Source organism: Bombus pascuorum, chromosome 1 (assembly GCF_905332965.1).
Source record: "Bombus pascuorum chromosome 1, iyBomPasc1.1, whole genome shotgun sequence".
In the NCBI taxonomy this organism is placed as follows: Eukaryota; Metazoa; Arthropoda; class Insecta; order Hymenoptera; family Apidae; genus Bombus; species Bombus pascuorum.
This window is the reverse complement of record NC_083488.1, coordinates 4995113-5023047: the sequence shown is the minus strand read 5'-3', so window position 1 is coordinate 5023047 and position 27935 is coordinate 4995113. Positions and strand designations below refer to the sequence as shown.

At 40.8% G+C, this 27935-nt stretch overlaps 1 protein-coding gene across 4 annotated transcripts in view; it reads left to right on the top strand.

The window, feature by feature from the left end:
• LOC132910541 (chondroadherin-like protein) overlaps nt 1–27935 on the top strand; it is a 169644-nt gene that overhangs the window by 134939 nt on the left and 6770 nt on the right. For 3 of the 4 annotated variants that reach the window (XM_060966592.1, XM_060966499.1, XM_060966421.1), the window contains 4 exons: nt 22305–23041; nt 23552–23774; nt 23953–24092; nt 26157–26309. In XM_060966592.1, coding sequence (XP_060822575.1) covers nt 22693–23041; nt 23552–23774; nt 23953–24092; nt 26157–26309 — 865 coding nt within the window. In that variant the 5' untranslated portion in view covers nt 22305–22692. Of the gene's footprint in view, nt 1–17808; nt 18999–22304; nt 23042–23551; nt 23775–23952; nt 24093–26156; nt 26310–27935 lie in introns of those variants that run through there. The other variant, XM_060966344.1, reaches the window with a different exon arrangement.

Below are 27935 nucleotides of genomic sequence, written 5' to 3'. Positions count from 1 at the left end.
CTCGAATTTGACCAACTTTTAAGTAAAACACCTGCGTGTCGTCTAAACTCGAACTGGAAATATTTTCCAATCTTATCTTATTTATTTATCTATCGTTTGTGTATCGTTACGGTCATGAATCCTTTGGTATCTGAAATAGCGAGCACTAACTCCAAGTTTTTATTTAAGATTTATACGTCTTCGAGTTAGTAGCGAGTTAATACAGATGCTTTAAGGAAACTTACAGAATTCAGAAAAATATCGATGATTTCGCTAAAGACGTTCGCTGTTGAGTCAAAGTCTCTCGACACGATCCAAGTTAGCAAAGATAAAGTGTCGATATGGAGCGACATTAAGAGGTTGCCTCCTGCTGACGAGCTCTTTCTTGTGATTTGAAAAGTCGAAGAATTTCTGGACAGTCAACGAAACCGATCGAGGATTTTACAGACCAACGTCGGCTCTGCTAAGAGCAGAGCCTGTTCAAAGTGCTAAGAAACAAAGTGCTATGGAACTACTTTCGTAGTTACAAGTTTCAAGCACATTGCATCGATAGCTTACCGATAAAATCGTCCTAAGTTTTTGTATATTTCGAAATCTACGACAGCTATCGCATAGAATAATTTACAACCGACACAGCACCTGTTCGGACGAATTCACTTGAACGTACGCGCTCAGACACCGACGCGTACACTCGGATACAGGTAGGTTTCGCGAACTAATTGACAATATAAATGCAAATTCTCTCATAATAAAGATCTTGCATAATAAGGGCGCAACATTCTCCGGTGAAATATAACCACCGACCACGGCAAATACCATGGTGGATCACATTTCACCGGGGAAATTTATTTTCAGCTGGCAAACGCAGCGCATCGAACTGTTTGCTCCAAGGAAGATTTATCGCGAAATCATACAAACAAGCCATTAAATCGGTCGTCGATACTGGATTTCTAAAGGTGTGCGAGGATTTCAACGTGAATCAATCCGATTTAAATATTAATAACGTTATTCGCGTATTGTAACGAGCGTTCGAAAGGAATACGAGTGAAAATCAAATATACAAACGCAATTTCACGGCGTCGCTGCGGCAAATTGTATCGGTTTGTACGCGTTTCATTTTCTTCGAACTGTTCTTCTACGATCTTCTGTCTACCGTGCCGTTTCGTCGTTCTCGTCGACTTTCAGGAAAATAACGTAAACGGGCTTGCCGGTTTTACGACCCCTCTAATTAGAGTATTCTCGACCGGTGACATAATACGTGCACTGTTCTCGAAGTCAAAGGAGCTGGCAACTGTAGATACAACGTTAACTTCTTTCGCAAGTCACCGTTCAACGTTTCTCCGCTTATTTCTCTTGCTAATTTTCTGACATTGTGCGAAACAAAAATATTCTGTTCGTTGGCTTCTCGATGAACGTTCGAGCAACGGGCGTCGCAAATGACAAATTTAATTATTTAACTACCATCAATCGCGAAAGGTAGTAAACGTAACTTCGTTTATATATAATAGCTTAGCGCTTCACATCGATTCTGTAAAATCATCGTCGAATCAAACAGGAATTTTTCACAAGCTTTTTATTATTTAGATAGTCGATGTAAATTTTTCTATTTCCGACGCTGCGGTAATAACAAAGATACGAACCTGATTGTTCGAAAAGCTGCCTCGCAGACTGACATTTTTTCTCTTTTTTTTTTTTTTTAACAGAAAACCAACGATGCATTTAATCTTCCAGCCTGGAAGACCTAAACGCTCGATCGTTAAATTGTTTTATACGATTTATAGACGTTTCTCTAAATCGACCACCGCGAAACTTGTATTTGGCGAGCTGATGAAACGATACTCCGTACGACAACGCTTCAGGGCTGTACGAGAAAGCTCCCCGGAGAGTTTTTATGACGACATTCGGCCCAGGTAGATCGGCTCGTATCAAGGAATTTTGAAGTTTACGGTTGGCTAATAAAAAACCTATGAAATCCACGGCAAAACAACACGCGTTCGTATTGTACTTAAGACGAGACACTGTTATTGTCGCCAGCGAACCTATTTCACGCGAAGCGAACGTCTGCCACGCGTAGAAGAAATTGAAATATTCTTCGACGGAACGTCCCACGTTTGCTCGATTTCATTTTGAAAAAGAAAATACTCGAGGAAGTTATCGACGATCCGAAGCGCGCTTCAGCGTACGGTTTAATCTCGTAAAATAGAGCAACGAAATGGGAATAAAACCGTATGAACGAGTGGAAAACGAATCGTTAACATCGGTTAACACAGAGAAGCGTGATGCAAAGATATAAATGCGATTGCTTGACCAATTGATTAACTGCAGATAACGTTCCTTCGGTTTAGAAATTCCGACTGAAGCTCGAACAAAGCTCGTTCCGTTTTTACGGCCAAATCGAAGCACGCGTTTTCTCTTCTTTACGCGTATTGTTTCCGATCAATGCGTTCGCCTTTCCTTTCGATGACATTTCGCCATCTTCGTGGTAACTTGATTATTCCATCGGCGTACAATTGCTTAGTCTTCTGAGGAAAAGAAACGTTCGAAGTCGCGTTTCCAGTCTCCCAAAGGGGGCAAGTTCTTATCGTCGAGGTAGTTTTGTAACGAGCGGAATAAGCGATAGTCTGAGCGTGCAAGATCGAAGGAACACGGTAGATGGGCTGGAACATCCCATTCAAGTTGCACCAATCTTCGTCGCGTGACGATCGACACGCGTGGTCTTGCATCGTCTTGGTGAACCACGTTCGAACTTGTTCGTTTTACGCTCTGCGGTTGACTGTTCACCGTTCGACGATACCAAATTGGACAAATTAACTCGAGGTTCATAGCGATTCGTCAAGCTCGGACTCATTTCGCTGCGAAAATCGCAACGAACTTTCTATCCAGCTACCTTGTTGCTACTATTATTTAATTACTATTAATCGCTACCACCGTACCACTAGTATCGCTATTATTAACCGCGTTTCTGACCATTGCAAATATCGTTTAGATTCTCCACCTTCCAAACTTATGTCTGGACACGCGTGTCGTTTGGAAATCTTCAACTTTGGAACGGGAATCACGCGTTTCGAATCTTGCGGTTCACGGAGTTGCCGAATAAAATAACGTAACGTTATAATATGTTACATTAGGACAGTAGCACGAATTCGAAAAGTACAATTTCCAGAACGCACACACACACACACACACACAGAGGGTCGGATACGTTACGAATAAGTTCCTTAATAAGCTCGATGAATAACGCATAGATGGAGAAACAAGCCGCAGATTCGAATCTCCCGGCTGCAACCTTCTAGCTTGCTTATCTTTTCATGACATCAAAAATATCCTTCCAGCAAATGAAAATCGTAAATTCCAGTGGCACGAATAGCTGTAAAAATCGATAAGGGAAGGAAAATGTCCCTTGCCTCTTATTGGAAATCCCCAAAGCGAAACAATTCCTCCAATATGTCGCTTTTTATGGATGTCGGAAATGAAATATACATCCAGATAAAGAAATTGCCGGTACCTCGGTCGTTGAATCTCGTTTCTATTTCAGAATGATAATTCGTGTGTACCGTTAGGGTAATTAGGGCGTTAGCGACGAATTCTACTGTATATGTAGCATTGTATTAATGTTTGATCGTGAGAAGCAAGGGTCTGGGACATTGGAAAATTGGCAATTGAAATAAAATTGAGGATTTCGATTATTTGGCGATCCGGAGGATGAAAAATTCAGAGGTTTAAAACCTCGAATCTTCGAAAAGCGAAACGATAAATCGAGGGTATTAAAATTCACAAGTTTGAAAGTTTGGAGAGTTTGAAAGTTTAAAAGCTTGAAAATCCAGAGATTAAAGATTCAAAGATCGAAAAGCTGAAAAGTCCAAAAATTCTTACTTTCGACAGCAGTGGCGAATAAATGAAAAAAGGAAGTGGGATATTTTTGCCTTTGTTGAAACAAATCTGAGAATCAATTTCTCGCGGCTGGATTAAAAAACAAACGCTGTCGTAGAACGAAGCCGGTGTAAAACGAGTCTCCGCTGAGATTGCATCGCAGAAGTTGCATTGTTTATTCGATCGCGTATAAACAATGCAAGTGTTAATTTAGAGGCAAGCCATTGTAATTAGAACGGGAAGCTATGGCAGCCCGACGAAAATACACGAGACGGGACGACGCCGCAGCGTCACGATATTTCCCATGTGCATTTTCCGCGGCCTAGCTTTCCCTTCGTTGTTATTTTCCGGCTGTCGTTTCGTTTCCCAACAAAATTCCTCCTTTTGAACCTGTTACGTGTCTATTCGTAAGAAGCTTACGTTTCATTCGTATCCGATAGACGTTGAAACTTCCTTTCTAAGATTATTTCGAGTACGTTTGGAAGCACAAGACTGGCGAAATCAATTTTACACGCGAACGTAGCGAACGTACGATCGTAATATCTTCGGACCGATGAAATTTTGAAAGGCTCGCGTTAAAATTCTGACGTCAAACAATTCCGAGATAAGAATAGTCGCGCGATGTGATAATTTTACAGGAAGGAGAATGAAGAAAGTCCAATTTTAAATAATCGAATATGTTCACGGAAGGAACGTCAGTTTCGAGAAATGAATCGTCGTGGAATTTCTATCGAATGAAAAATTGATCCGTTTGCTCGATTTAATTTTCAGCGAAACCGTGAGAGTCTACGTATTTGCAGCGATGTTAATTACGTTCAGATTTCATTTTCCAGGAATAGATTGAAAATAGGAAATTATAGGAATGATGATTTTAAACAAACGAACGAGTACAATCACGTGTACAGACCTTTATTGTAGTTCCATTTGAATTCTCGATTATTTCTGCAGCCACGCGTCACAGGCGTTACGTCTCGATTTTCCGTCGCCGTTGAAACTTTGTGTTCTTAGCTCGCAAGTGAATATGAAAAGCGACACGTTGAAACGACTTTAATTCTTCTTTTAACCGAAGAAATATCGATTGTATTCTCGGAAGTTGTTACGTTGTCTGCGACTTCAAAGCGAATACGAGTCGATGTAAAATGATAAAGTAACGTTCGGCCAACTTTTATTTCCACGTTGAAAAAGTATCGATCAATCGTTCTCTACTCGTGAACTAGTTTCCATCGTGGAAATACGTGATTTACGACGAAACGTTTTATATTTATTGCCGTGTTCCTTTCTTCGATGCACCTCTTACAATCTGAACGCGATAAAAATAGCTAGGAATATCCAAAAAGTAATTTGAACAGATCAGAGTTAACAAGACAGTCGGATGGCAATCACGTTACTTAAACGCTGCCATATCGTTAACTCGCGCACATCTTAGCGTTCGCTGGTAGCGCGAGATTAATAACTTAATGAGGTAAATTGAAATATAGGTTATTGCAATTTATGCAAATCTAGTGACTGGTATTAACGTGATACGATGCATGAGATTCATCAACAGCAGACGTATTATGGAATTTATGGATGCCTATGCAACTGTATAAAATGGTACGATTACGAGTAATTCTTTCCGTTTTCGCATTTTTCAAAGATACTTGCGTACTTTCACGTAAATCGCAAGCATTGGCAATTTATAAAAATTTATAAAACTAATAATATAAAACTAATCTTTCGAAAAGGCGCCTTTTCCAAATCGAGGAGCGCACAAATATTAACACTAAAACTACCGATAGTTAACACGTAGCTATTTCCACCAAAACCAGTAAAAATGACCGGTTTTTAAAAAATATGCAACAATAAAATATTTTTATATTTATTGGTTTATTACTTTCTTACAGAAGCATTACATGTTATGTAGTATATTTTTGGTATAATTAATCCATCTGTGACCATCATCCTTAAACGAGGGTTGGAACGTTTATAAAATTGTAGAAACAGTCATTTTGGTTGCCGTGGTATTTCTAGTGTTAGCATCTAGCGTTCTAGCGATGGATTCGGAATTTTCCTGATAACTGATATCGTCGTATCGAATGATACGCGGTAAAAATTTGAAAAACGTGTGACAAGTTGTAGAAAACGAGGAAACTGGTTAATTGGGGTTCGATGAACAGATTGCAGCACCCTTTTACACTTTGACAAGTATCAGTCATTTTCACTGGTATTGGTATAAGTAGCCTCGATACAAAATTATTTTCACTTTGAATACATAAAAAACAAAATAAAATTCGTTATATTATTCTTTTAGTTATCGTTGCGAAAGTCATTACATCATTGCGGGAAAGAATATAACACGAAGTAGAAATTTGAAAATAAAATTGTAAACCCAGTCGATTTGACCGGTGTGGTAGCTCCAGTCTTAAAGCAGCGAGGTTTCGGTATTTTTCCAACTATAAATCTCTTCGATATCGAGCATACGCGATCTACAAACGTCTTTTTTCTTTAACGCGTTTCATGATCGACGATACGACGAAATTTAATGGTAGGGAACCTGATGCTTCGCTGGAAAATAAACTATACATGTACATGTACGCGTATTAACGTAATAGTATTTATTCAAACTATTTCTCCGATAATAACTTGTACCCGAAGTATTTCTTCTATTCGTACTATTAATAATATTTATCTTGATCGAGATCAGGATTTATAATACCTAGAACTACCATAAAGTCGGACTTTCTTTGTTCTCGGCGAAGCCACAGCGAACGAGCATAAAATTGGAAAAAGAATGGACGAATCTAGGAATAATTCGGCTTGATCGCGTGTTCCTTCGAACGAAACTCGCATGAATAAAAGATCGATGCAAATGTCTCGATGCTGCCATACGTTCGAGTCGTTGGAGACGCGCGACGATTCATCGATTAACATTATCGTCACGTTTTCCATCGATCGATGCCTCTCGTTGAGCAATTAAAACCGAAGATGTCGGGGCCTCTTCGAGACTGCTTCCCTGAAATTAAATTTCGCCTCCTGCTACCTACGTCTCGAACGGTTGAAAAGCCGCGGATTAAACGCGAAAGAACCTCTGCGACGTGACAGACCCGAGGAAATTTATTTCCAAGTCAGATTCCTTTCCCTTTCGGCTAAAGAGAGACACATGACAGAGTAATTAATTAATATTCGCCGGATAAGATCGTTACCGCATGATTATATTTCGATGGTCGAAGGTATTAGGTCGTCTGGAAAGTTTCTTTCGTTTTATAAGAAAATAATGGATGCACAACATTTTCCGTTTTATATTATTTTATCGAATTACCTATGATCCAGTTTGTTCTATCAAAATGAAGATCACAACGTTCGACAGATTAGGTTTCATGTTTTCATGTTGCAAAAGACGTGTCTGTAAAAGAAAGACACTTTTCGGACAACCTAATACGATGCTGTCGGACAGTAGAAAAAATGGTCCGTTTGTTTGTTCATTATTTAGAGGAGAGCTGTATATTTCATTGTGTTTACCACGAAGCATAACTGCTACTTTTAAAGCGATTAAAATATTATAAAACTGCAGAGTCAAAGCTCTAATTAAAATCGCGGAGAGTTTGACGAACGTAGAAACGAGTTATCGAGAAAAATTGGTCCCCACTAACCGGAATCTATTTCATCGTTTGGGATTTGCTACAAATTAAAACGCGAACTCACAGGCACGCGAGAAATTTGATAAAATTCGTTTCTGTATCTCTCTCTCACTCACTCACTCTCTCTCTCTCTCTCTCTCTCTCTCTCTCTCTCTCTCTCTCTCTCTCTCCCTCTCTCGTTTCTGCCACGACGTCGGATCGTTAACACGTCGCGGACGTAAGACGCGAATTCGAAATTTTGATATTTCGTGCGGTATCTTATGAAAAATGTTAACTACTGTCGAATGAAACAATAAAAAAAGCAATGGACGGCATAAAGAAAATGTTACAAATGTGTGTTTGCGTTTGCATAATACGAAACCATTATCAGTACGTTAGATGTATCTAACTGTATTGCTGGCTCGGAAAGTTCGTTCCAATTTTTAAGGAATTTGGTAAAAAATCGTATTAGAAAGTTTTTCGCCGAAAAACCTGAAAGATTCTGCAACGATGGAATATTCGAGTGGCGTGAATGATGGAGAAAGATCGTGGAACAAAATGGCACCTATGTAACTCAGTAAAAGGTATATCGAATGGAAATGTAAATCGGAACGAACTTTCCTACCGACCTTTTGAATTTTTCCAATCGCTCGAAAAATACGCGACGATTCAGGCTGTATGCTTCTCAGAGTATACTCGTCGTTTCGTTTTATATTCACCTGGCTGCTCGCACCGAAACTCGTTGATTCAATTAAACAGCGATTTCGTGTAATATTTAGCTTGGAAATACTTTAGCCTGATTAGAGGCTGCAAGTTTTCCGTATTAAGTGGTCGTTCCACGAGCTCGCCGGCAAACGACCAACATCCAAACTTTATCGTAGTTTACATGGAACTTCAGTGACCGATTGGTAACGAGATAATAAACGGGCCGCAAACCACAACGAGATAACGAGCCAATGTAACGTACCAACGTCGACCAAGCGAATAGCGATTCGTAAAACATCATTGACGCCAAATCTGCATCAAACCGTTATGAAAATGTAGAACGACGATGTGATCGATGGATTCGCTATTTAGAAACGAACCAATGAAAGTTTAACCGGAGGGTAAAATTGACGAGGCTGCGGGAACGTTTGCGTGATCTTTAGGTGCTGTTTCGTGGCTTGGTGAATCGAACGATCGACGAAACTTGAACAGGCGACGGTTTATCGCTTCGTTCGTGAAGATTTCAAAAAAGAATCTTTGAACGAGTAGGTACTTGAATTCGAGAGAATAATTTTTCAGAAGCAACTTGAAAGATTTACGCCGAGCAAAGAAATCGCGTTCAAGTCCGTTGCATCTTCCAAGAAAGTTCCTCGTGAAAAATTGATAAACCGTCTTTAAGAAACTGCTAAAACGCAAAGAGCACGAGCGAAATTGATCCGAAGAAAGGGACGAAAGCCTCGCTCTCTCGTTGTCGAAACGATATCTTTCGGCGTGTCGAATTCAAGATATGAGATTGCTGGAATATAAAATACATATTAACAGTTTTAATCGACAAACGTTACACGTTCACGCTCAAACCAAGTCAAACGAGTTTCTAAGCAAGAATCTGGAAACTTCGCACTCGAAATTCTTCTAACGAACCGACGTTCTCGTTTCTTCGTCTGCTCCTTCTATCCGATTTTCTTTGACTTTGCTTCTTCTTCTTTTCGTGCTCGTTCCGACGCAACTTGGAATCTTCGACGCAAGTCGATGCGACTGAAGTATTCATGCCTTCGCGAAAAGATTTTTCCGTTGGTGGCATTCGCCGATTTCGCTAAATATTGCATCCAACGGTGCAGGAACTTCGTTACGTTTCCACGTTTCGCCGAGCGCTGACTATTTTTAAGGCGAACCTTGCTCCGATCGTTGACTCTTACCTGTGGCAGAATCTAATTAGGAAACCGAAATTCTTGATGCGACGAAGCCAGTAAAAAGCACACAGGCCAACGAAAATGTTCGTTACGCGATACACTTTAAAAATTAACACTGTTACGCAGCTTGACTATCGCGATCATATCGATCAGGTTTGAATGAAATCTGGAAATGGAAATTATAAGTCGACCTTTGACGCGTTTACGAGAAGTTTGAAGGCGTAAAGACGCATAGAACGCGTACAATGTGAGAAAAGCAGACGCATGTCGTAGCATTTCGTAGATAAAACAATGCTGTACTGAAATTCCATCTTTTAAATTGCGCCTCTCACGAATTTCCATAATTACCGGCAGTCTAATCGTAAGATATTCGGTATTTCTCATTAAACGATAAATGTCTTAGATGAAAACTGTCAAAACGGCTAAAACGATAGACAGCTTCATTACTATGTTCATAAAATATTATCGTGCCATTAATGAGTCAGCAATATTAATCTTGCTATCGATATACGCCATATTACTAATTAATAGCTAATAGGATTGGTAAAATATTCAGTATTCGGTGTTAGGTTCGAGAAATATTAAACATTCTTAATTATTCATTTTACTCGAAGTTACTTACCGAGTAAAAAGAAAGTTTCGAGGTATTTTCAATTTGAAAATTTACAGACTGAAAAGCATGGTGGTCTGGTGAAAGTTGATTTGCCTTTCGTTTCTATGCGCCTGAATAATTTGAATGCTGAATGGAGACTTGGCAGAAATATTCTTTTTCAAAGATAAACACGATAAATAAATACGACACGTAAAATTTATAATTGTTCAAAGAATTTTCAAAATAATTGTCAAAAGAAAAAGCCCAAAAACATTTATATTTCATATTTGAACGTACGTGCAACTTTCTCTTAAAATTTAACTTTATCCATGGTTTCCGCAAGTTGAAGATGTTGTGTTTATGATGTTTGAGGAATCTGTTGACAAGTGGAACGTTGATCGAGAAGGTTTAGATTGGACGTATTCGTAATTCCACGAGTATCGTAATTGCAACGGTAATACTCTATGAAATTAGTTGGTCGGGTCGTTTGTCCCTGTGATATTAACAACTAGCATGATCGTGGTAATTATACCGACCGCGTAATTACAAAATAAACGGATATCGTTGAACCCTCGTAAATATGAACAATTTCGATGATCGAGCGGTCTAACTTTCCGGTTTAACAGACCCGCACTATCTACATTTTCATCAGGAAATTTTCGATCGAATTACAACTATAACACACTTATCCTGATAGAATATTTTCCAGTTTCAAGAGCTATCGTAATTTTCCGCAGCTCGAAGAAACGCTGGATGTGCCTTCTCTTGTCCCTTTTCGTTCTAACGTGATCTTTCTCGAATCAAAACGGGTGCAAAGAATAAACATGTCGGAATTTTTATATTTTAAAATTAAATATTAAATTATATATTTTAACAACTCGATCAACGTTTCTTCGGACAAGGATTGAAAAAAAAACAGCAGCTAAGAATATTATACAGACCACGTAACGGAGAACGTATACCTACGTTTATGTATAAAAAAGAACCGCGAGAAGTCTTCATTTGTAGAAGCGTGCCCACTTACGATAATTAAACTACGGATAATTATGCAAATTCATATTTTTGTACAAATGTAACAAGGAAAATGGAACCTAGGTAGACAATTTTGTCGTTTTACTGGGCGAAATATTACACTGGTTTCTGCAGTTTCGACGCTTTCTATGGTTTGCCCGTGTTACCTAAATTCTCTGCATTTCACGCGCCTTCGAGTATCTCGTAAACGTATATATATGAAACCACAATCTGGCAATAACTTAAAACAGTTACAAAAGAAAAGAATGGCTTCCAATAAAAATTGAAAATTAAATTTATTCAAAATGTACGTTCGGTGGTAAAAAATTACGTATCGCGTGTGCAGGAAAATTCGACGGAAACGCGAACGTTACTCGGTCGTATACGAAGCATCCCTTCAGACGAATTGTATTATTTTATCATTTTCTCGCGTCATCGTTCGTGCAAACAACGTAGACCGAGCCACGAGAATCGAAGCGAATCGATCGGCTTCTACAAAGCATATATACGATATGTATATGTCGGAGATGAAAGGACATCGGGGCCTTTCTTTTGGAATGTTTGGGAAGGTCCCCGATACTTTAGTCCAGACTTTTTATTATAGCTGAACCTAAATAATAAAACTGAGAAGTAGTTGTTTATGATCTAATCCGAGTATGGGTGCCCGAGATTAATGACAGTGGGCTTGGGCTCGAAATGAAATAATGGGTCGCGGAAAGTAGCCACGGTCACGGGAGGGACGTGTACCTAACAGAAGTATGGAGTAATTAAATAGCTCTCCTTAAAAACAAAGATTGACCCGAGGGGTGCAGAGAGTTACGGAGAGGACTATATAAGGGCGGTTCCACTTGGACTAAGATTCAGTCAGATAAGTTCTACTTGTACCGTGAACAAGTACATTGAGTCACATTCGAATCGTGGATCAGTAAGTTGAGTTCGATTTAGGCTGTGGAAGAAATCGCATTCGTCATCCCGTTGACCGTGAATTCGTTACTGAGTCTAAGATCATTGCCATTCACATTCTGTCACAATCATAATTATACTAGTAAATATTTTCGCTCTCGCATAACAACAATGTCTAATCCAAAGAAAGATTCGTTACACGCCCCTAACCCTAATGATAACCCGACATGCATATATATATATGTTGGAATACAACGATATTTCACGCATAGGCATAAGTACCCTTACAGAGACACCCGCAGGCATTTGAACAGGACACTTACACAGGTCATACTCATTATTGTATAGAGAGTGGGCTTCAAAGTATTTAAGGGATCATGGGTTACTACCTAAGTCTAGTCTGAGAGTAACTGGCCAACAATCAACAATTCTTCCATACGTTGTTAATTATATCACTCGCTTATATACATCAAGTTCTGTAGTACTGTTTAATAAACATAACTGAATATTATTTCAACGCGAACACTGTGTCTTCCACAGATTATTAATCTTAACTTCGAGATTAAATTCTAACGATATATATATACACACTCATGTACGTATAGTTAACGTCAGGGACCATTTGTTGTTTGAGACTAACTTTACCAAGCCCGGTGGATCGACCAGTTTCAATATTTAGTTTAAAATTGTACATTCGTCGTTATTTCTCTCGTTCGTCTAACTCCATGTAAATTCTTATATCATCCGATCGATCAATTTCTCAATTTTTGTTTAATATAGGAATCAACATAACGTTAGACGAACGAAAGAAATAACGATGAATTTGAATTCAATTTTGAAAGCAGCCATTTGACCTGATAATGTTAGCGTTAAATGCTTGTGTTAATCGACTTGTTCCTCGTGAACGAAATTATTCACCGCGTCTCTGAGAAATGGTTCCCCGAGACGTTTCGATTTACCATTGACTGAGCGCTCGCTCCACTTGTTAAATTACCGGAATTTACGCGGAGTTAAGATCGCAGTTGAGCGAGATTGAAATCGCGAAGTACTCGTTAAATCTTGTGTAAAATAATGGCCGCTATTGGAAACCCTCGTCGCAATCCGTTTGCGCGCAAGATTCTTTCGTATTATCATAAGAGGATAGTAGTTGCTTGACAAATATCGTTAAAAGATACAAGAAGGCCCGACAGTTTGATTATTCGAATACTCGAACGTTGAAAAATTTGCAAGCTTGAAAATCGGAAAGTTCGAAAATGTACAAATTTAGAAAAACGATGCGGAGTTTCCGTTGGATTCAATTCGGACAAGATATTGAGAACAAGAAGGTACGATCAGCTCTGCGATTACGTACAAGAGCACGTTAAGATTTGACAAACATATTCCGATGCAAATTTTGGGATAATCCAAGAAGGTGTCAACTACTCTGGTGGTCGAAAAGGGCTCGTTAACTAATTGTACCACAGGAGCATCCTTAAAGGTTTTAACGACTGACAGAGCCGAGCCAGACTAAATTTACGTTAGCGTAATTTGCCATAAGGATGGAGTCGGTGCGTTGCCTGGTCGGAGATAGTTTGCAATTGGGTCGCCGAGTTTAACATACTCTAACAAACGCGTATTCTCCGCGGTGGAACTTGCACGGAAGTTTATGCAGCATAAAGATTATTATAGTTCCAAGGCGGACGAGAAGTTCGACAAAGACGCTTCGTTGAAATCTCCAAGAAAATTTCAATACGACTGAATTATATCGCATCTGAATGTTACCGTGAATTATTTTCGTCGAATTTATCGAATAATTATGCAAACGCGTCAGCGGTAACATTTTATCGACAAGTCGGACATAAAATCGTTCCTTGCTCATTATTAAACAGATCCTATCGTTTTATCGGTCGTTTCGAAACAGAAGTTCAATGACTTTCGTAGACGAATGTAGTTCATGTCCGCTCAACTATATCCGCATTAGCCACCTTTCGAATTTTACCCTCGTCTTTCCCTCTTCCTCCAAATAGAATATTTCTCAACGATTCCCTCTTCCACGAGCTTTCCATTTCCGAAACGTCTCGGTCCACCGTAGAAATCTCACGTTCCTCCTTCTCGTCGAACATCTTCCGGTACGCGACAGTTTCTTTAATTTCGTCGATCAGATTCAGCGAGAGATCACGATCAGCAATCGAGACACTGTCGCACGAATTGTCCAGCTGAATGGGTTTTCGAAACGCCGTGAAGCAAAAAAGAAGTTAGTTCTATTGGGTTGGCAACTGAGTGATTGCGGATTTTGTCAAGACCTCCTAATGACAAAACCCGCAATCACTTAGTTGCCAGCCCAATAGCAGCACGCGGCAAGCAGACGCTGAACATCGAGGAAGAACGTGGAATCGTTGGCGTCGCTCGTTTCGAAACCGAGCCCGTCGTTCCCGAGATCCAGAACGAATCACCGTCCTTTATCTTCTTCTCGTTTCTTTCTTGATTCCCTATGAACCGGTAGCGACGACCAAAATGGGATTCACCTCGATCGTGGTCGGTCGATCGGCCGGTAAGTGCGTTCGAATGGAAGTCGAGGGAAGGATAAAAGCACCTTTAGCGTCGAATTGAATTTTCCACTCGACACGACAGTCCGACCTCCCTCTGTAAATTCAATTAGCGCGGTAGAATCTCCGACGACCAGGAGAATTTCTCCGATGGAAGCAAGCCGACGCGCATGATAATGCGCCGCGAAGACGAACGATCGATCACCGCGAGTCGCAATTACGATAAGAAGGGCAGGGTCGCTGGCACAGGCTGGCAGAAGGTAAGGTGTGGTTCTCCATTCTCACCCTGCTCCATGGAAACTCGCCTTTGTGCCGTTAACCGGCTTCGTTCTCCTTCCTCTTTTTCTCTCATTTCCTTCTACTCTGCTTCCTCTTTTTTTTTTCTCTCCTTGTCCCTTTTCTTGCGTTCGTTACCGTGCGCCGCGGGTAGTTTCAAAGCGGTTATTTTATGTAAAGCAGGGGAAAAAAGAAAGAATGACGCGACAGAAGCCGGCGGGTCGAGAGAGTTTTCGTGACGAAAATTAGCTGGACGCGGTAAATTTGCGGACTCTGATAAACTGACGAATAAAATTCAACGGCCCTTTCCTCCATCGCCGCGTTCTCCTTCAACTTTTCTTCCGCGCGTTTGTTCCCGTTATCGTTGCCGCTTTTGATATCAATTAAACAGAGATTTCGTCTTTAAGATTTTTACGAATGCGCTCGCCCGTTCGAAACTGTCGAACAGTAATTGGAAATAAAGAAGAGATAAGTCGCTTCTATCGTTACGGCGAATACATTTTACGGTAATTGTATTTGCGGGAGGATCGAGGTCGATCGAGAGCAGCGAGCGTGTACAATATTTCGCTTCTTTTTTAATATTCCGCTTATTCTAGTAATTTTATAGTATCGTCGGTATTATCATTATCGAATTAACAGCCGCTCGTTGTGCATAATTTATTACCTATTAGAATTTCATATTTCTCCTTCTTCATTAGCAGTACAGTGCAATATTTCGCTGTTTGGTATTTTATTCGGCCATTATGGCCGAATACAATTTAACGTAATTCGTTAATAATATAATTCATGACAATTCCATTTCCTAATCCGTGGCAACGTATAGTAAAGTTCAATAATATATCTCGTTGTTAAAACTGTATGCCACAACTGAATATCGCCTCGATATTGCAACTTGCAGCACGCTGAAAAGCTTTCAACGTTGATCCAAATTTTAAACGCATCTGCCTTTAGTTTTCTTTATCGTCCAATACTCGTGTATAATACCTATATTCCCGCCTTTTATTCCACCCTGTTTCGCAGCCTTTTATTCTTCCTATATTCTCCCCTTTTTACATTCGTTTTCCTACGCTTTTTTTCTCCTAACGAAAACACCACGAATAATGGAAACGCTTTGGAAATAAAAGAATTCGGTCGTTGACGTTGGCGCAGGCGAGCATATTGCGAGCAGATATTGCGTGCGACACTGCGAAATGTCAGATTACCCTCAACAACCTTTAATCTCACGTCAGGATTTAAATTATTCCCGTACGTATTTGTTTAATACGAATATATGGCGCTGAAACGACAATCGCGTGCGCCGTTCTAACTAACGAAAAGATAGCCTCATAGAATGTTTTAACGCACGTAAGACGTTCGAACGAATGTTCGTAACTAACGGGGAAGATAACCGTAAATAATATTTAATATTCGTGAAATATTCGAACGTTTACAGAAAAGCAATTTAAACAGATAGCTTGAAAATTCACGTCGCTCTAACGTTATCCTATACATATTTTCGTGACCGCTATTTCTTATTGAATTCTTCACTGTCTTGATTCCATTCCTCGCGGGAATATATTTTATACGATCTTGCAAAACTTTCTTCAAGATAGGAGTCGGACATTTATTCTCAAAGGTAAAGTAACTGGATCGATAGTCCGCGTTTCAAATTTTCCTCGTGCTTTTTCGTAAATGTGTAAGTTTTACATTTGCATTCGTTGGTATCTCGCATAACGTTGTCAACAGACCATCGAGTGATTTTTCATAAAAAAATTAGTTGAAAATGTTGAATAAAATTCTTTCCATCGAGATCTCGTTTTTTTTTTTTTTTTTTTTTTTTTTTTTTGAAAAATCTAGTTTCGAGGAATCGTAATAATTCGCCAAGCCTATTTAAACTTAAACTGATCGTCGATCGCGTACGAGCAAATAATCGGCGAAAGATTATTGCACACCCGAGGATGAGTCAAAAATGTGGAATCAAATTTTTCCGTTTAAAGCTTTGCACGGCCAAGAGAATAGAATTTGAAAACTTTAGTATAGGCGAATGATAAATTTTCAAAGTTATTTTTCTCGGGAACTGATCTCGCGAAAAACTTGTACCGTACATTTTCCGCTTATTTTCATATACGACATATACGATAACCTTTGGTCCATAGTTTGCTCCTCTCCGGTCCAGAATTAGCCACACTCAAACATACGCGATAAACTTTCCAACTGGATTTTCTCGAAAACGAAGTCTCGGTCGAGCAGATCTTATTTTAAATTTTTGTATCACTGTGCATACGATCAGCCTCTAGTCGGCTGATCGCGTTACGCAAGACACCCTGTACATGTACAGGCGATTCATAGAGTACATAATAGGTCAGAGAAATACGTGTACATTGACTTGCACGTTTAATATTAACATTTATGAAAAAACGTATCATGGCATCACAGAATGATATAAAAACATTTACTGTTTTATTTCATATCGTTGAATTCTTTATGACCCATTTTATTCCCATAGAACGATAAATCAGTAAAATAATATAAAAGAAAGAACGTTGTATGTCTACTATTTCCTTACAAAACGAAACTTATCAAAGGAAAGCTTATTAAAAGAAACCTTATGAAATAAAACTTTTGGGACAGCCTAATATTTTCGCGTCACGTAACGCTATTAGATCTAAACGTTTCTGGGAGTTCCATAAATACACGGACGTGCACCGTCTGTCCATCTACCTGTCACGTCAATGCTACACAGAATTAACAAATCAAAGAAGATCGATCTAATCCTCGTAAAATTTTTGATTCGATTTCGACAAACGAACGTTGCTTCGCGCGGATATACATTTACGCGAATTCTGTTCTCGACATCTTCGACGCACGTACATACATAGACAGCCACGTTTACACGCAAACATACATACACACACGTTTACCGAAAGCTCACAAATCGACGCATTGAACGAAGATTATCAGCGCGAAGGGTGCACCGGTGCCGAAACGTTCATCGACCGACGGTGTAACGTGGAAAACCGAGTGGAGCATCGGTAAGCCGTTTGGCTTCCACGCCCAGGAGTATCGCGAGATCTCCGATGACGTGGTTGTCCACCTCGTTGCCATTGCCGTCGTTGCGTATCCCATGATCCCCTGAGACGGAAACCGCCCATTAGCCGGCCAATGATGATGCCAACGGACACCCAGGTCAGCTCTCCGTCGTGGTACCGCGCAGAGGCCGGCACTGACAACAGTTTTCGTTCGTCCACTCGTTTCGTTTCGTCCACGAGACGGCAACCGTCCGACGAACGGCAAAGTTTCATCGATCATTCGGCTGTTGGCCAAAAAAGAAAGACTCTCTTCGTCGAAAATAAAATCGTGCGAAATATAAAAAGAAGGAAGGGTTTAAAAAGGGAACAGGATAATTTTACGATTGGATCGAAGGGAACATAGTCGTTGCTCGTCGCTAGGTGCATCTCGAAGACCGGAAAGATTCGCGAGAGGTGGCTGAAAATTGGAAGATCTCGCGGGGTCTCTTCCAGTGGATAATTGGATCGTCGGGGACTGTGAGTTTAATCGGTTCGCTCGCTACGAATCTTGCTACGATCCTTTTTGGTCGCTTGGACGTCGTCCGGGCGGCTTTGACCGGCTTTCGCAAATTGGCGAAGCGATCGGCGCGGCCGATTAAGGAGGACGTGCGGAGAATACCGGATGCGAATGGAAGGATAGAAACTGGACGGAATTGCGAGGACTAGTGACGCATCGATCGTTCGTTTGTTTGATAATCGGTGGTTCGGTTAAATTAACTCTGACCACGTAGCGCGAACGTTGTGTTCGTTCCTTCGCGGCAAGTGCGAAGAGAACTTGCGGGGAAATCCACGGGCATATTAATTCCATATTAATTCTACGTCGATGGTTTATCTTTGTTAACGTTAAAGTGAGTTCACGGACGAAGCGAGCGTGTTAAGATTGGAAAAAAGTAATGGAAATAGAAGTAATGGAAAAATGAAATCCAAGTGAAAGATAATAATCGAGCTTGTATCGTCGTTGTTATTACGTCGCTTGTCTTATGGAATAATAATAATAATAACGATAATGACGATTAATCACTGTGACCTATAACCATCGAAAGTTTTATTTTGGATGTGGCGGTTACATCATTCGCACAGTTGCATCGTGGATAGAGAAAAGTGTGTCGTTATGCTTCCCCCTGCGCTCAATGTAAACCCCTGTTTCGATTAATCGAGTGAGCGGCTAAGTTTCTTGATACGCAGTGACATAAATAAGCGATGACCAGTGATCACGCGAACGCTCGTCGTTCTTTCGCTTCGCAGTTCCGTAGCAAGTATCTCGCGAGTGACAGAGGAAATCGCCACGTGATCTACATGGATCGGTACGTGTGGTTCTTCATATTTTTCGAAAAAAAAAGAAAAGAATCTCTACCCAATTTCACAGTTTGAAATTACGTGGGAACATTTTCGATGGGGTCTCTCGTATCTGTCTGTTTCTATAATCAGCTCGATATGACGATGCGAAACGTGTTTTCGGTAACGACGTTTTTACTGGAAAAATTTTCTACTAAAAAAACTTTCTCGCTGAAAGAAAAAGTTAAAAAAAGCTGCTTCCGTTACAAGAATTTCCTGTTCTAGCGAAAGCTATACTTTCGTTGAAAACGACACTTTCTTTTTGCTAAAATAACCGCTTTTTTAATTAAAACGCTAAAAAAAGTTCCCATTTAATTAAAAATATATTTCTTTTTCGCTAAACGATCCCTCTTTCTGCTGACGAATTATTTCGAGAATTTTCAAAAGGTTCCCACGTGCGAAACGACTCGGAAACGTAAATAAAAATGCTGCGTTCGAATAAACGCGATGCAAGAACAGATAATTTAACCTTCGAAAGAGCGTGTTCTCCGAGTACCATTAACCGGTTAGCCGTTGCAACCTCTTTGAAAAGTGTGTACCTAAAACGTGTCGCGAAATGTAAAGGACGACGAGTATACTCGTCAAACGCGGAGTACGTGCGGCTGTTGCCATACAGAATTAGCTTGTAAAGAAACGACTGTTTCATTTTTTAATTTTATTACCGGCGGGGCTCGTCGTAGAATAAAATATTACCATTTCTTCGTGACAAGTATACTCGTGAAAAACAGCTAACTAGTTAATTCGCCGGTAACTCGTTTTACTTTCACCTTCGTCTTTCTTCTTCGTTCCTAACCGAGGATCGGAACTTTGGCCCGATTTACTCTTGGCGGTGTCGCCCTAAGCCTGGTTTGTCGAAGTTATACGCAGAAAAAATACCATGGGGCAGTAAAAACAGCAGGGGCTGAAAGCGGTAGCACGCTAGGGTGGCGGGAACCGAGCTCGTCCGGGGACAAATATTTTTTGAAACTTTTCCTTCCAGCTACGTCCAACCAAGTTACGTATGAATCAAATTATAAAGAATAAATATACCTCGTAAAAAGCAGCGAGAAACATATCTGACACTAAACGTTTTTTTACCATTTTTCTTTCCTTTCTTTTATTTTTTCTTTTTTTTTTTTTTTTATCTTCTTTGCATCCGATGTATCGTTTCACACGCGAGTGAAACGTGTCTCGAATATCCCTCGCCATGGCAAAAATCTGGAAACCGCGTCACTCGTGCGGCTGAAACAGAGAACGTTTAAACGGAAAGTTAGAATTAGGATTTCGACAATGGCTGTCGTGTGAAAGGACGTTATAATTATTCAGGATCGTCGAGTGAAACAAGCGAAGCGAGATTATACGTAAAAGAACCGAGGAAGAAACGATCGGAATAGCAAAGAAGAGATAATCGGAGCAAGGGCCTGGTCCAATCCAAATAGATCCAATCTACTTTCTAACTTTCTAACGAACAAGGAAGAACACTTGCGCTAAAAATATTCGCAACGTTGCTTACACAGCCGCGTTATTTTCACAACGAATAGTCGTTCTTCCAGCATTTTCCGCGCTTCCATCTGCCGCTACACGTCGTTCGATGATCGACGACGACTGCGACAATGATGTTTATCGAAATAGCGTGACGGCGATGATAAATTATTATTTTCCGCGATCGGATAAAACGCGTGAGAAGAACGGATCGCGTAAATTTTTTGAAACAATACCGTCACGAGATCGTTTCATCCTATTCGCGGTCTTAACGGATCGTTAATCCGAACTTGCAGAGCTGTACGAATTTCAGCTACGCGACTTTTTATCTTTAATTAAACTACGGGACAGAGGGAGATGAATTCGAGATTTTGGAACGCGAGCAACGGCGAGATTATCGCGGAACGTTCGTAAGTGGAAACTATAAATTTTCTACTCGCTGATGGCTACGGATAATCCCGAAGCCGCCGGGCTCATATATCTTAACTTATATTTGGTTATTAAGGCTAGTCATAACAATTCAAATCATTTACAACTTCCGTTTAAAGCCGCTCGAATTTATTACGAATTTTCTACGTTTATTAAACGAAGATTATTTCTTCATTTACGACGATAGGAGCATCTCGTTTCCATGTTGTCAGACTTTCGTTTCGAGATTACTTCCAAACTTTCTGTTTTTTTTTTTTTTTTTTTTTTGCATCCGATGTATCGTTTCACGCGCGACTAAAACGTGTCTCGAATATCCTTCGCTATGGAAAAACTCTGGAAACCGCGTGACTCGTGCGGCTGAAACAGAGAGGACAGAACTCTGATTATCCTGATCGTCGAAGAATCTTTGCTTCAAAGGATCCTGCTTTTCTCGTACGATGGCGTGTTCTTCGAAAAAGAATCGAAGAAGAAACAAAATTGAAGATTATCTCTTTCCTCGCGCCGAATATTATTTTCATTTATCCTTGATAATTCCAACGTTGGTAGAACTGATCGCCACGGAAGCGTGAGAAGCGGAAAAGTCGAGGTTCCAGCGAAGAATTTGAATAGGAGTTTACGATTTTGCAAAATTCCATTTGCCACGAGATAGCGCGATAGAAACGATCCGTAGTTCGTGATAATTGGCGGTTGAAGTAACGCGATGTTATTTTCCAGTTTCGTAACGTCGCTTCTCACGGTTCCTTCGATAGCTGTATCGTTTCCAACGATCGAATCACATTATCGTTCAGTGATAATCCATCCGACGAGTTAATAAGAATCGTTGCGGTCTACGCGTTTGCAGAACGTAAGAACCAAGCAAGTACTTCTTATTTCTTGTTATAAAATATTATACGAATGGAGAATTAATCAACAAATTGTTGCAGCTTCAGTTATAACGAGATTGTAAGTTGTTAGATTTATATATATATAATTGTTAAATAGAGCCTCTTGCAACTAGAATTGTCGATATGAAAATTCCTAGCTACCGAAAACTAGCAACTCTCGTCAAATCGACTTTGATCCTCCACTGAACAGAGACGCAAACCACCTGAGATTCAGTAGCCAGTCCACGTTCTATATATGTCAATAAAATCTCGTAACGTGGAATAAAACTACAAGTACGACCGTCTGCAATTCGAAATCTCGCGTATCGATCAACTTCGCCTTTAAATCTTGCCATTTTAACGTGACAGTAGGCACAGTATTACTCGGTGTTACGTGGAATCGATTGCTCTTAGCATCTCCAGCAATGCACAAAAGAGACCACGTTTCAATCCCAATTATTACCCGCGACCAAATTCCAAAGCCGCAACGAAATTCTAACCACCTACGCCCTTTGTTTGCAGACTCGGTGTACCGGTGCACCGCGGAAGAGCGAACAATGGATATGAGAAGAGCAGAGGCTAAGTAGCAGGCTGCAGGTACAGGAACAGAGAGAGGGTGAAGCAACAGGAAAGAGGAAGCCGACCGAGCGTGGTGCGAAGAAGCAGCCGACAGAAAGTGTGTGAGAGAGGGAGAGAGAGGGGGTATAGAAAACGCCGAGAACGACAAGACTGAAACGACGAAAACGGTCCTTTCTTTCGAACAGCTAAGCAAAAACAAGACGAAAGCAAGAGAAATCTGCTAGAGGAAGAAAAAAAGAAGAAGAAGAAGGAGGAGAATAAAGAGGTTACGAGACGTTTTCATAAAATTTCGATAAAGTTTCGAGTAAACAGCAGGTAGTCGAACAAAAAGATGAAGGAGAGCAGCTTATGGACATTGATTTGGGCAATGAGTCTGGCAACGAGTCTGAGCCTCGCGCAATCGATCAACTGCCCCTCGCACGGTGAAATCTCGCCCTGTTCCTGCACACTGAAGAAATCCGGCTTGGACATCGTATGCGAGTACACGGACATACTTCACATCTCGGAGGTGATGAGCAAGTTGAAAGGGAGGACGAACGCGGTGATCTTTTATCTGAGGCTCAGGCACAACAACCTGCCGAAGCTGCAGCCGTATGTGTTCCTCGGCCTCGACATCCGCCATTTGACCATTCACAATAGCAGCCTGTCGAAGCTCGAGGAATCGTCTCTGAGTTCCATCGGTGAGTACCCTTCGCTTCTTCGTTCTTTGCCCAATGAGCGTCTCCATCATCCCTTTCACAACGTCTCGCGACTCCTCTTTTTCTCCCTGTTTTCAAATCGACCGACAGAAAAACGTTTTAATCAACCGCTTCGACAATGTGCTTCTTCGTCTCGGTTATTTAAAGTTCCCTGGAACGGTTTGACTGCCCGTTCAGACCCAAACGCGGTAAAATCTTTGCTCCCGTCTCTTTGCGTTTAAGTAGAGACATATGCGTGTCTTGGTCCTTGAACGTTCTCCGAATATTATCTTATTTACGCTTTGACATCTTCTTACCTTTCGGTATATTTCTTTTTTTTTTTTTTTTCTTTTTTTAAGTATCTTTCCATTCTTCGCAAAAGAGAAACCTGTCGGTAACTGTTCCAACGTTCCATCGCGAAGGCCGTTGAGGTCCCACGAATTCGCCTCTTACTTGGCTCGTTCGACGAAGCGCAAGCAATTCATCAATGTGGTTTATCGCGGCGTTTCGCAGGGACTGGCCTGACGCAGCTGGACCTCTCGCAAAACGCTTTGCTCTCGGTGCCGTCTAGCGCTTTGAAGGATCTTCAACATCTACTTATACTGAATCTGAACCGCAACAAGATCAAAAACATCCATAAGAAGGCTTTCGAAGGACTCGACACCCTCGAGATTCTTTCTCTGTACGAGAACGAGATCTCCTACATAGAAGAGGACGCGTTCACAGGATTGCACAAGTAAGTTACTCCAGCTGGAACCAACCACCTGCTACCTATCACCCGGCTACGAATTTCATTACGTCGCTTTTTCTTCCATTACTTCGATCCCTATCACTTCCGATTAATCGCGTAAAATCTGACGCGAACAAGCGTCGTAGAATTAAGTTGAAAGTAAAAGGATACGTTTGAACCGTAGCCGAAAGCTGAGGAGATTGAATCTCGGAGGAAACAATTTGACCAAAGTGCCGACGCCGGCGCTGCGCACTCTGGACATGCTGAAGAAGTTGGAGATGCAGGAGAATAGGATCACGGCCATTCAGGAAGGCGATTTCGAAGGTACGTCTACTTTCGTTTCCGCCTTCCCTACGATTCTTCGACTTAGCTCGGGATTTCCTCTGGGGCGGTAGATATTAACGCGCGACGTACGGCTCGAGCTCTTCGCGTTCTAGCGTTTCTGAGATAGAATGATATTTGTTAAATGCTCTTTTCCCAATCTTTTTTACGTCTAAGTTCTACTAAATTAAATATACTACGTACCAAATTCCTTAAAAATCGGAACGAACTTTCCCATCGACTAATATTACGAAGCGAGCTGTCGAAATAAATCGTTCGCGATAGGTAGACAGGTTTTTTGCAATTTGCGGATGTTTATGCAAATTCATATCGTTACGAGTACCACTAAAAACGATAGAATATCGTACTCTGAATATTTTACGTGTTTTCGCACGATATACGCGTGCTGTGATTCGTTAGTATCTTCGAATATCCCATAATCACATGAAAATTCGCGATACGGTAATAGGTAATATTTCTTATACAGTTTCATTGCAAAAAGAACGTTTGTTATAAAGAATTCACGCTAAAATGAGAAGAATCGCTGCGAGCGAGGTATTTATCGATACTCGTGAAGATTTATATTTGTAGGAAAATAATTAAAAGAATGGAAAGGGATTTGGCTCGTTCATCTAATTATCGTAACGAGCACTATGATTATCTTGTATTGTTCTTACATATTGCGTTCGTTCTACTGTGCATCTTTGCAGCTTCGAAGATTTTACTTTGAACTTTGTATTTCTCATCCATCGGACTTGCAACGATTCCATTTGAAATCTGAGTTTCGTGTCGTTTGAAAACGATTCGTTCGTCTTATTATACCAACTTCCTAGCTCAAGTACTAGACTGTAATCCACTTATATTCGATTAACCTCGTAACTTTACAGTGCGTGCACGCGCGTGCATCGCCGACCTTTTCGCATGCGAGCAATAAGGTCATCGATAGAGTTAATATCTGTATTTATTCTTAGACGCGAATTAGCTCGTCTCTAAAAAAGAGGGCCGCGTCGTAACTTTCAAGCAGATCGATTCGCGCAATGGCAGTGCCTCTTCAAGGGTGAGACCGACCCTTCGCTCCAACTCCGTGCTTTACTTTCTTGTATCGACTTCTATTTTCAGACTTGCGATAGAAAAAGAACAAATCTATCTATTCGAATCTGTCTGTTCCTTTCTTTTTCAGCTCTCTAGCTCTTGCGATCTATGAATGGAACGATGAGTCGTCGACGTTGCCTGAACCAATAACAACGACAGCGTTTCTACAAATCCTGAGAAACCTCCTTTTACCTGACACCTATCTTAGACACTATAGATCTTTCGTTCTAATGTTTCGTTATGAATTTTCCTAAACGATCGTGTCACTAACCTAACTTACTTTGCAGAGAGCAAGCAATTACCATGCTATCTTGCCAAAGCTTGACGATAATCCGCAGATACGTGCCACAGCCAATCAGCGTCGTTTCTTCTGCAGATTTTCCACGAAAGACAGACGCTGATTATCTGCGACACGTGTCTGCGGACAGTCGTCTGACGGCGTAAGCTTAGCTTAAGAGTACGGCTTATTCGTGGTTCGCTGCTGCGGATATTTCATCGCATACCTGATGATCTTTTTAATTCGATATTACCAGCATGTACTCTGAAAACACGGTTTCGACGTAACACGGTGGAAAAATTACCACGGCCATTTTACAACGCGATTTCCATATAACGCGACTTAATAGAAGACTTGGACGGCGTTCGTATAACACGAATATTTCCATCACGCTGTTTTCCTTTCGCTCGAAACACGATGTCGATACAACGCGGCACGTATTGCTACCGCGTTACGATAGGATTCACTGTAATAACGCAGGATACGTCGTTACGATATATGAAACTGGTAAAATTTCTATATAAAACTATCGATTTTATAAGTAAAGTATCGTGAAACTGGAATCATTCCTCGACGAAAGCTGAAACGATATATACATTAGCAGATAATACAGAATGTAATTGTCGTTCAATGGAACACGTTAGTCATGTCATAGAGGAATATAGGCGATAAAAATTCTCTTTTTCCTGTGTTATCAGGTCTGAAAAGCCTGGATTCGTTAGGACTGGCGCACAATCAACTTCGCGAAGTGCCGGCCCGTGTGTTTGCCCATTTGACGCAATTAAACTCTTTGGAGCTGGACGGAAATCAAATTACACACGTGGATCCGGATGCGTTCATCGGTCTCGAGGGTAAGCGTAATCACGATTTCATGCGATTCCTTTGAAACGTCTCGGCACGTGGCGAAACGCCATTATTTCTATCGTATCGCCTCGCACGCCTCGGATAACCGATTATCCGACCGATTTTCCATCAAACGCGTACACCGAGCTGCGTCGATCTCGATTTTCCGTCGACGGCAAGAGCCAGCGTCGCGAGAACCGTGCTAATCGAAATTATTTCCGACGGTTCCCGTAAACTGCCTTTGTAACCGTTCAGTCGCTTATCTCGTTCGAGAACGATCGCTGCACGTAACGATATTAAATCGTTCGATCGTCTAACATTACGTTCTAACGTAGAAATTGGAAACGGAGATCCTGCGGAAAAATCTTCGTTGGTCGTTTTCGGCGTCGAACGTTCGTTTAACGACAATTTGCTGATAAGTGGAACGTCGGTGAAATTCGCGAGTGCCTGCCTGCCTTCGTGCGTAATTTCGCGAAAAAAAGGATGGTCGGTGATTCGATTAAAAATTTGATTAAAAAATTAAAAAAAGAAAGGGTAATTTACGTAAATTCAATGGAAATAATCTAGCAGAGAAGAAGTTGAATGAGAGGCACGTTATGGCAAGGCTATTCTGAAGGGAAACAGTCGTCGCTCTTTTCAAACTCGATGACCTTTTTCCGACAGGATCCTGGAAATTCCTCGCTGAAGAGTTAGCGAACAGATTGAACTTTTCTATGATTATGCGATGAAGTCTGTCTGTTTGACGTACAAACAGATAGCAGACTCGATCGAATGGACGTTATGCCCCTGGCGGAATCGAGGAAACTTGAAAGTTGCATGCACGTAGATGAAATATTACCTTGTTACATCGTGACTGTGCGACGATTACAGGTCGATTATACCGTACAGCACGGATCGTCACGTACCGTGACGAATAGTGTGAATGGTCTGATTTAAAGCGCGTATTTCAATGTTCTATGGTGCCGGCACCATTCCGAACGTAACGCGTTGGAACGGATCCGCTATACAATATGTAACGTAGGATGTCTCCGAAATCATGGTACAAGCGATCGGGTGGTAATTCTACGTGTAAAATTAAGTCGAAAAAAAAGAATAACGTTTTTTCGTTCGAGGCTTCGTTTTCGAGAAAAATGAGTTTGAAGATCGGTGAGGTGCGCGTGCACCAATTGTACGTTTCCATAAATTTCGATCGATAATGCATATTGTACGTTTAATAGTGTATTTAATAATATATTTAAGAATGCAGATACGAAGAGGAACAGAAGTTTCACAAATGGAAGAATTAACTTGCAGTTAATACACGGTTAGCCGACCGATTTTTAGACTCATTTTTTTCGAAAACGAAGCCTTAAACGAAGAAACGTTATTCCTTCTTTTCTGCTTATTTTTGCACGTAGAATCACCAGCCAACCGCTCGTACCGCTTGACTTCGAAGACACTTTATGTATGAACAGTCCTTAATTCGACGAAAACAGTCTGAGATAGACGAATGTATAGCAGTTGTCGTATCTGAAATTGCAATTTAAATGGTAGCTCGCGGCTCGCGCTTTCTTTATAAGGCGTACTTTGTACGTATAAGATATTCCTTTGCTCGATAACTGGTTTGAAACATCGATTATTCAACGTTAATAAAC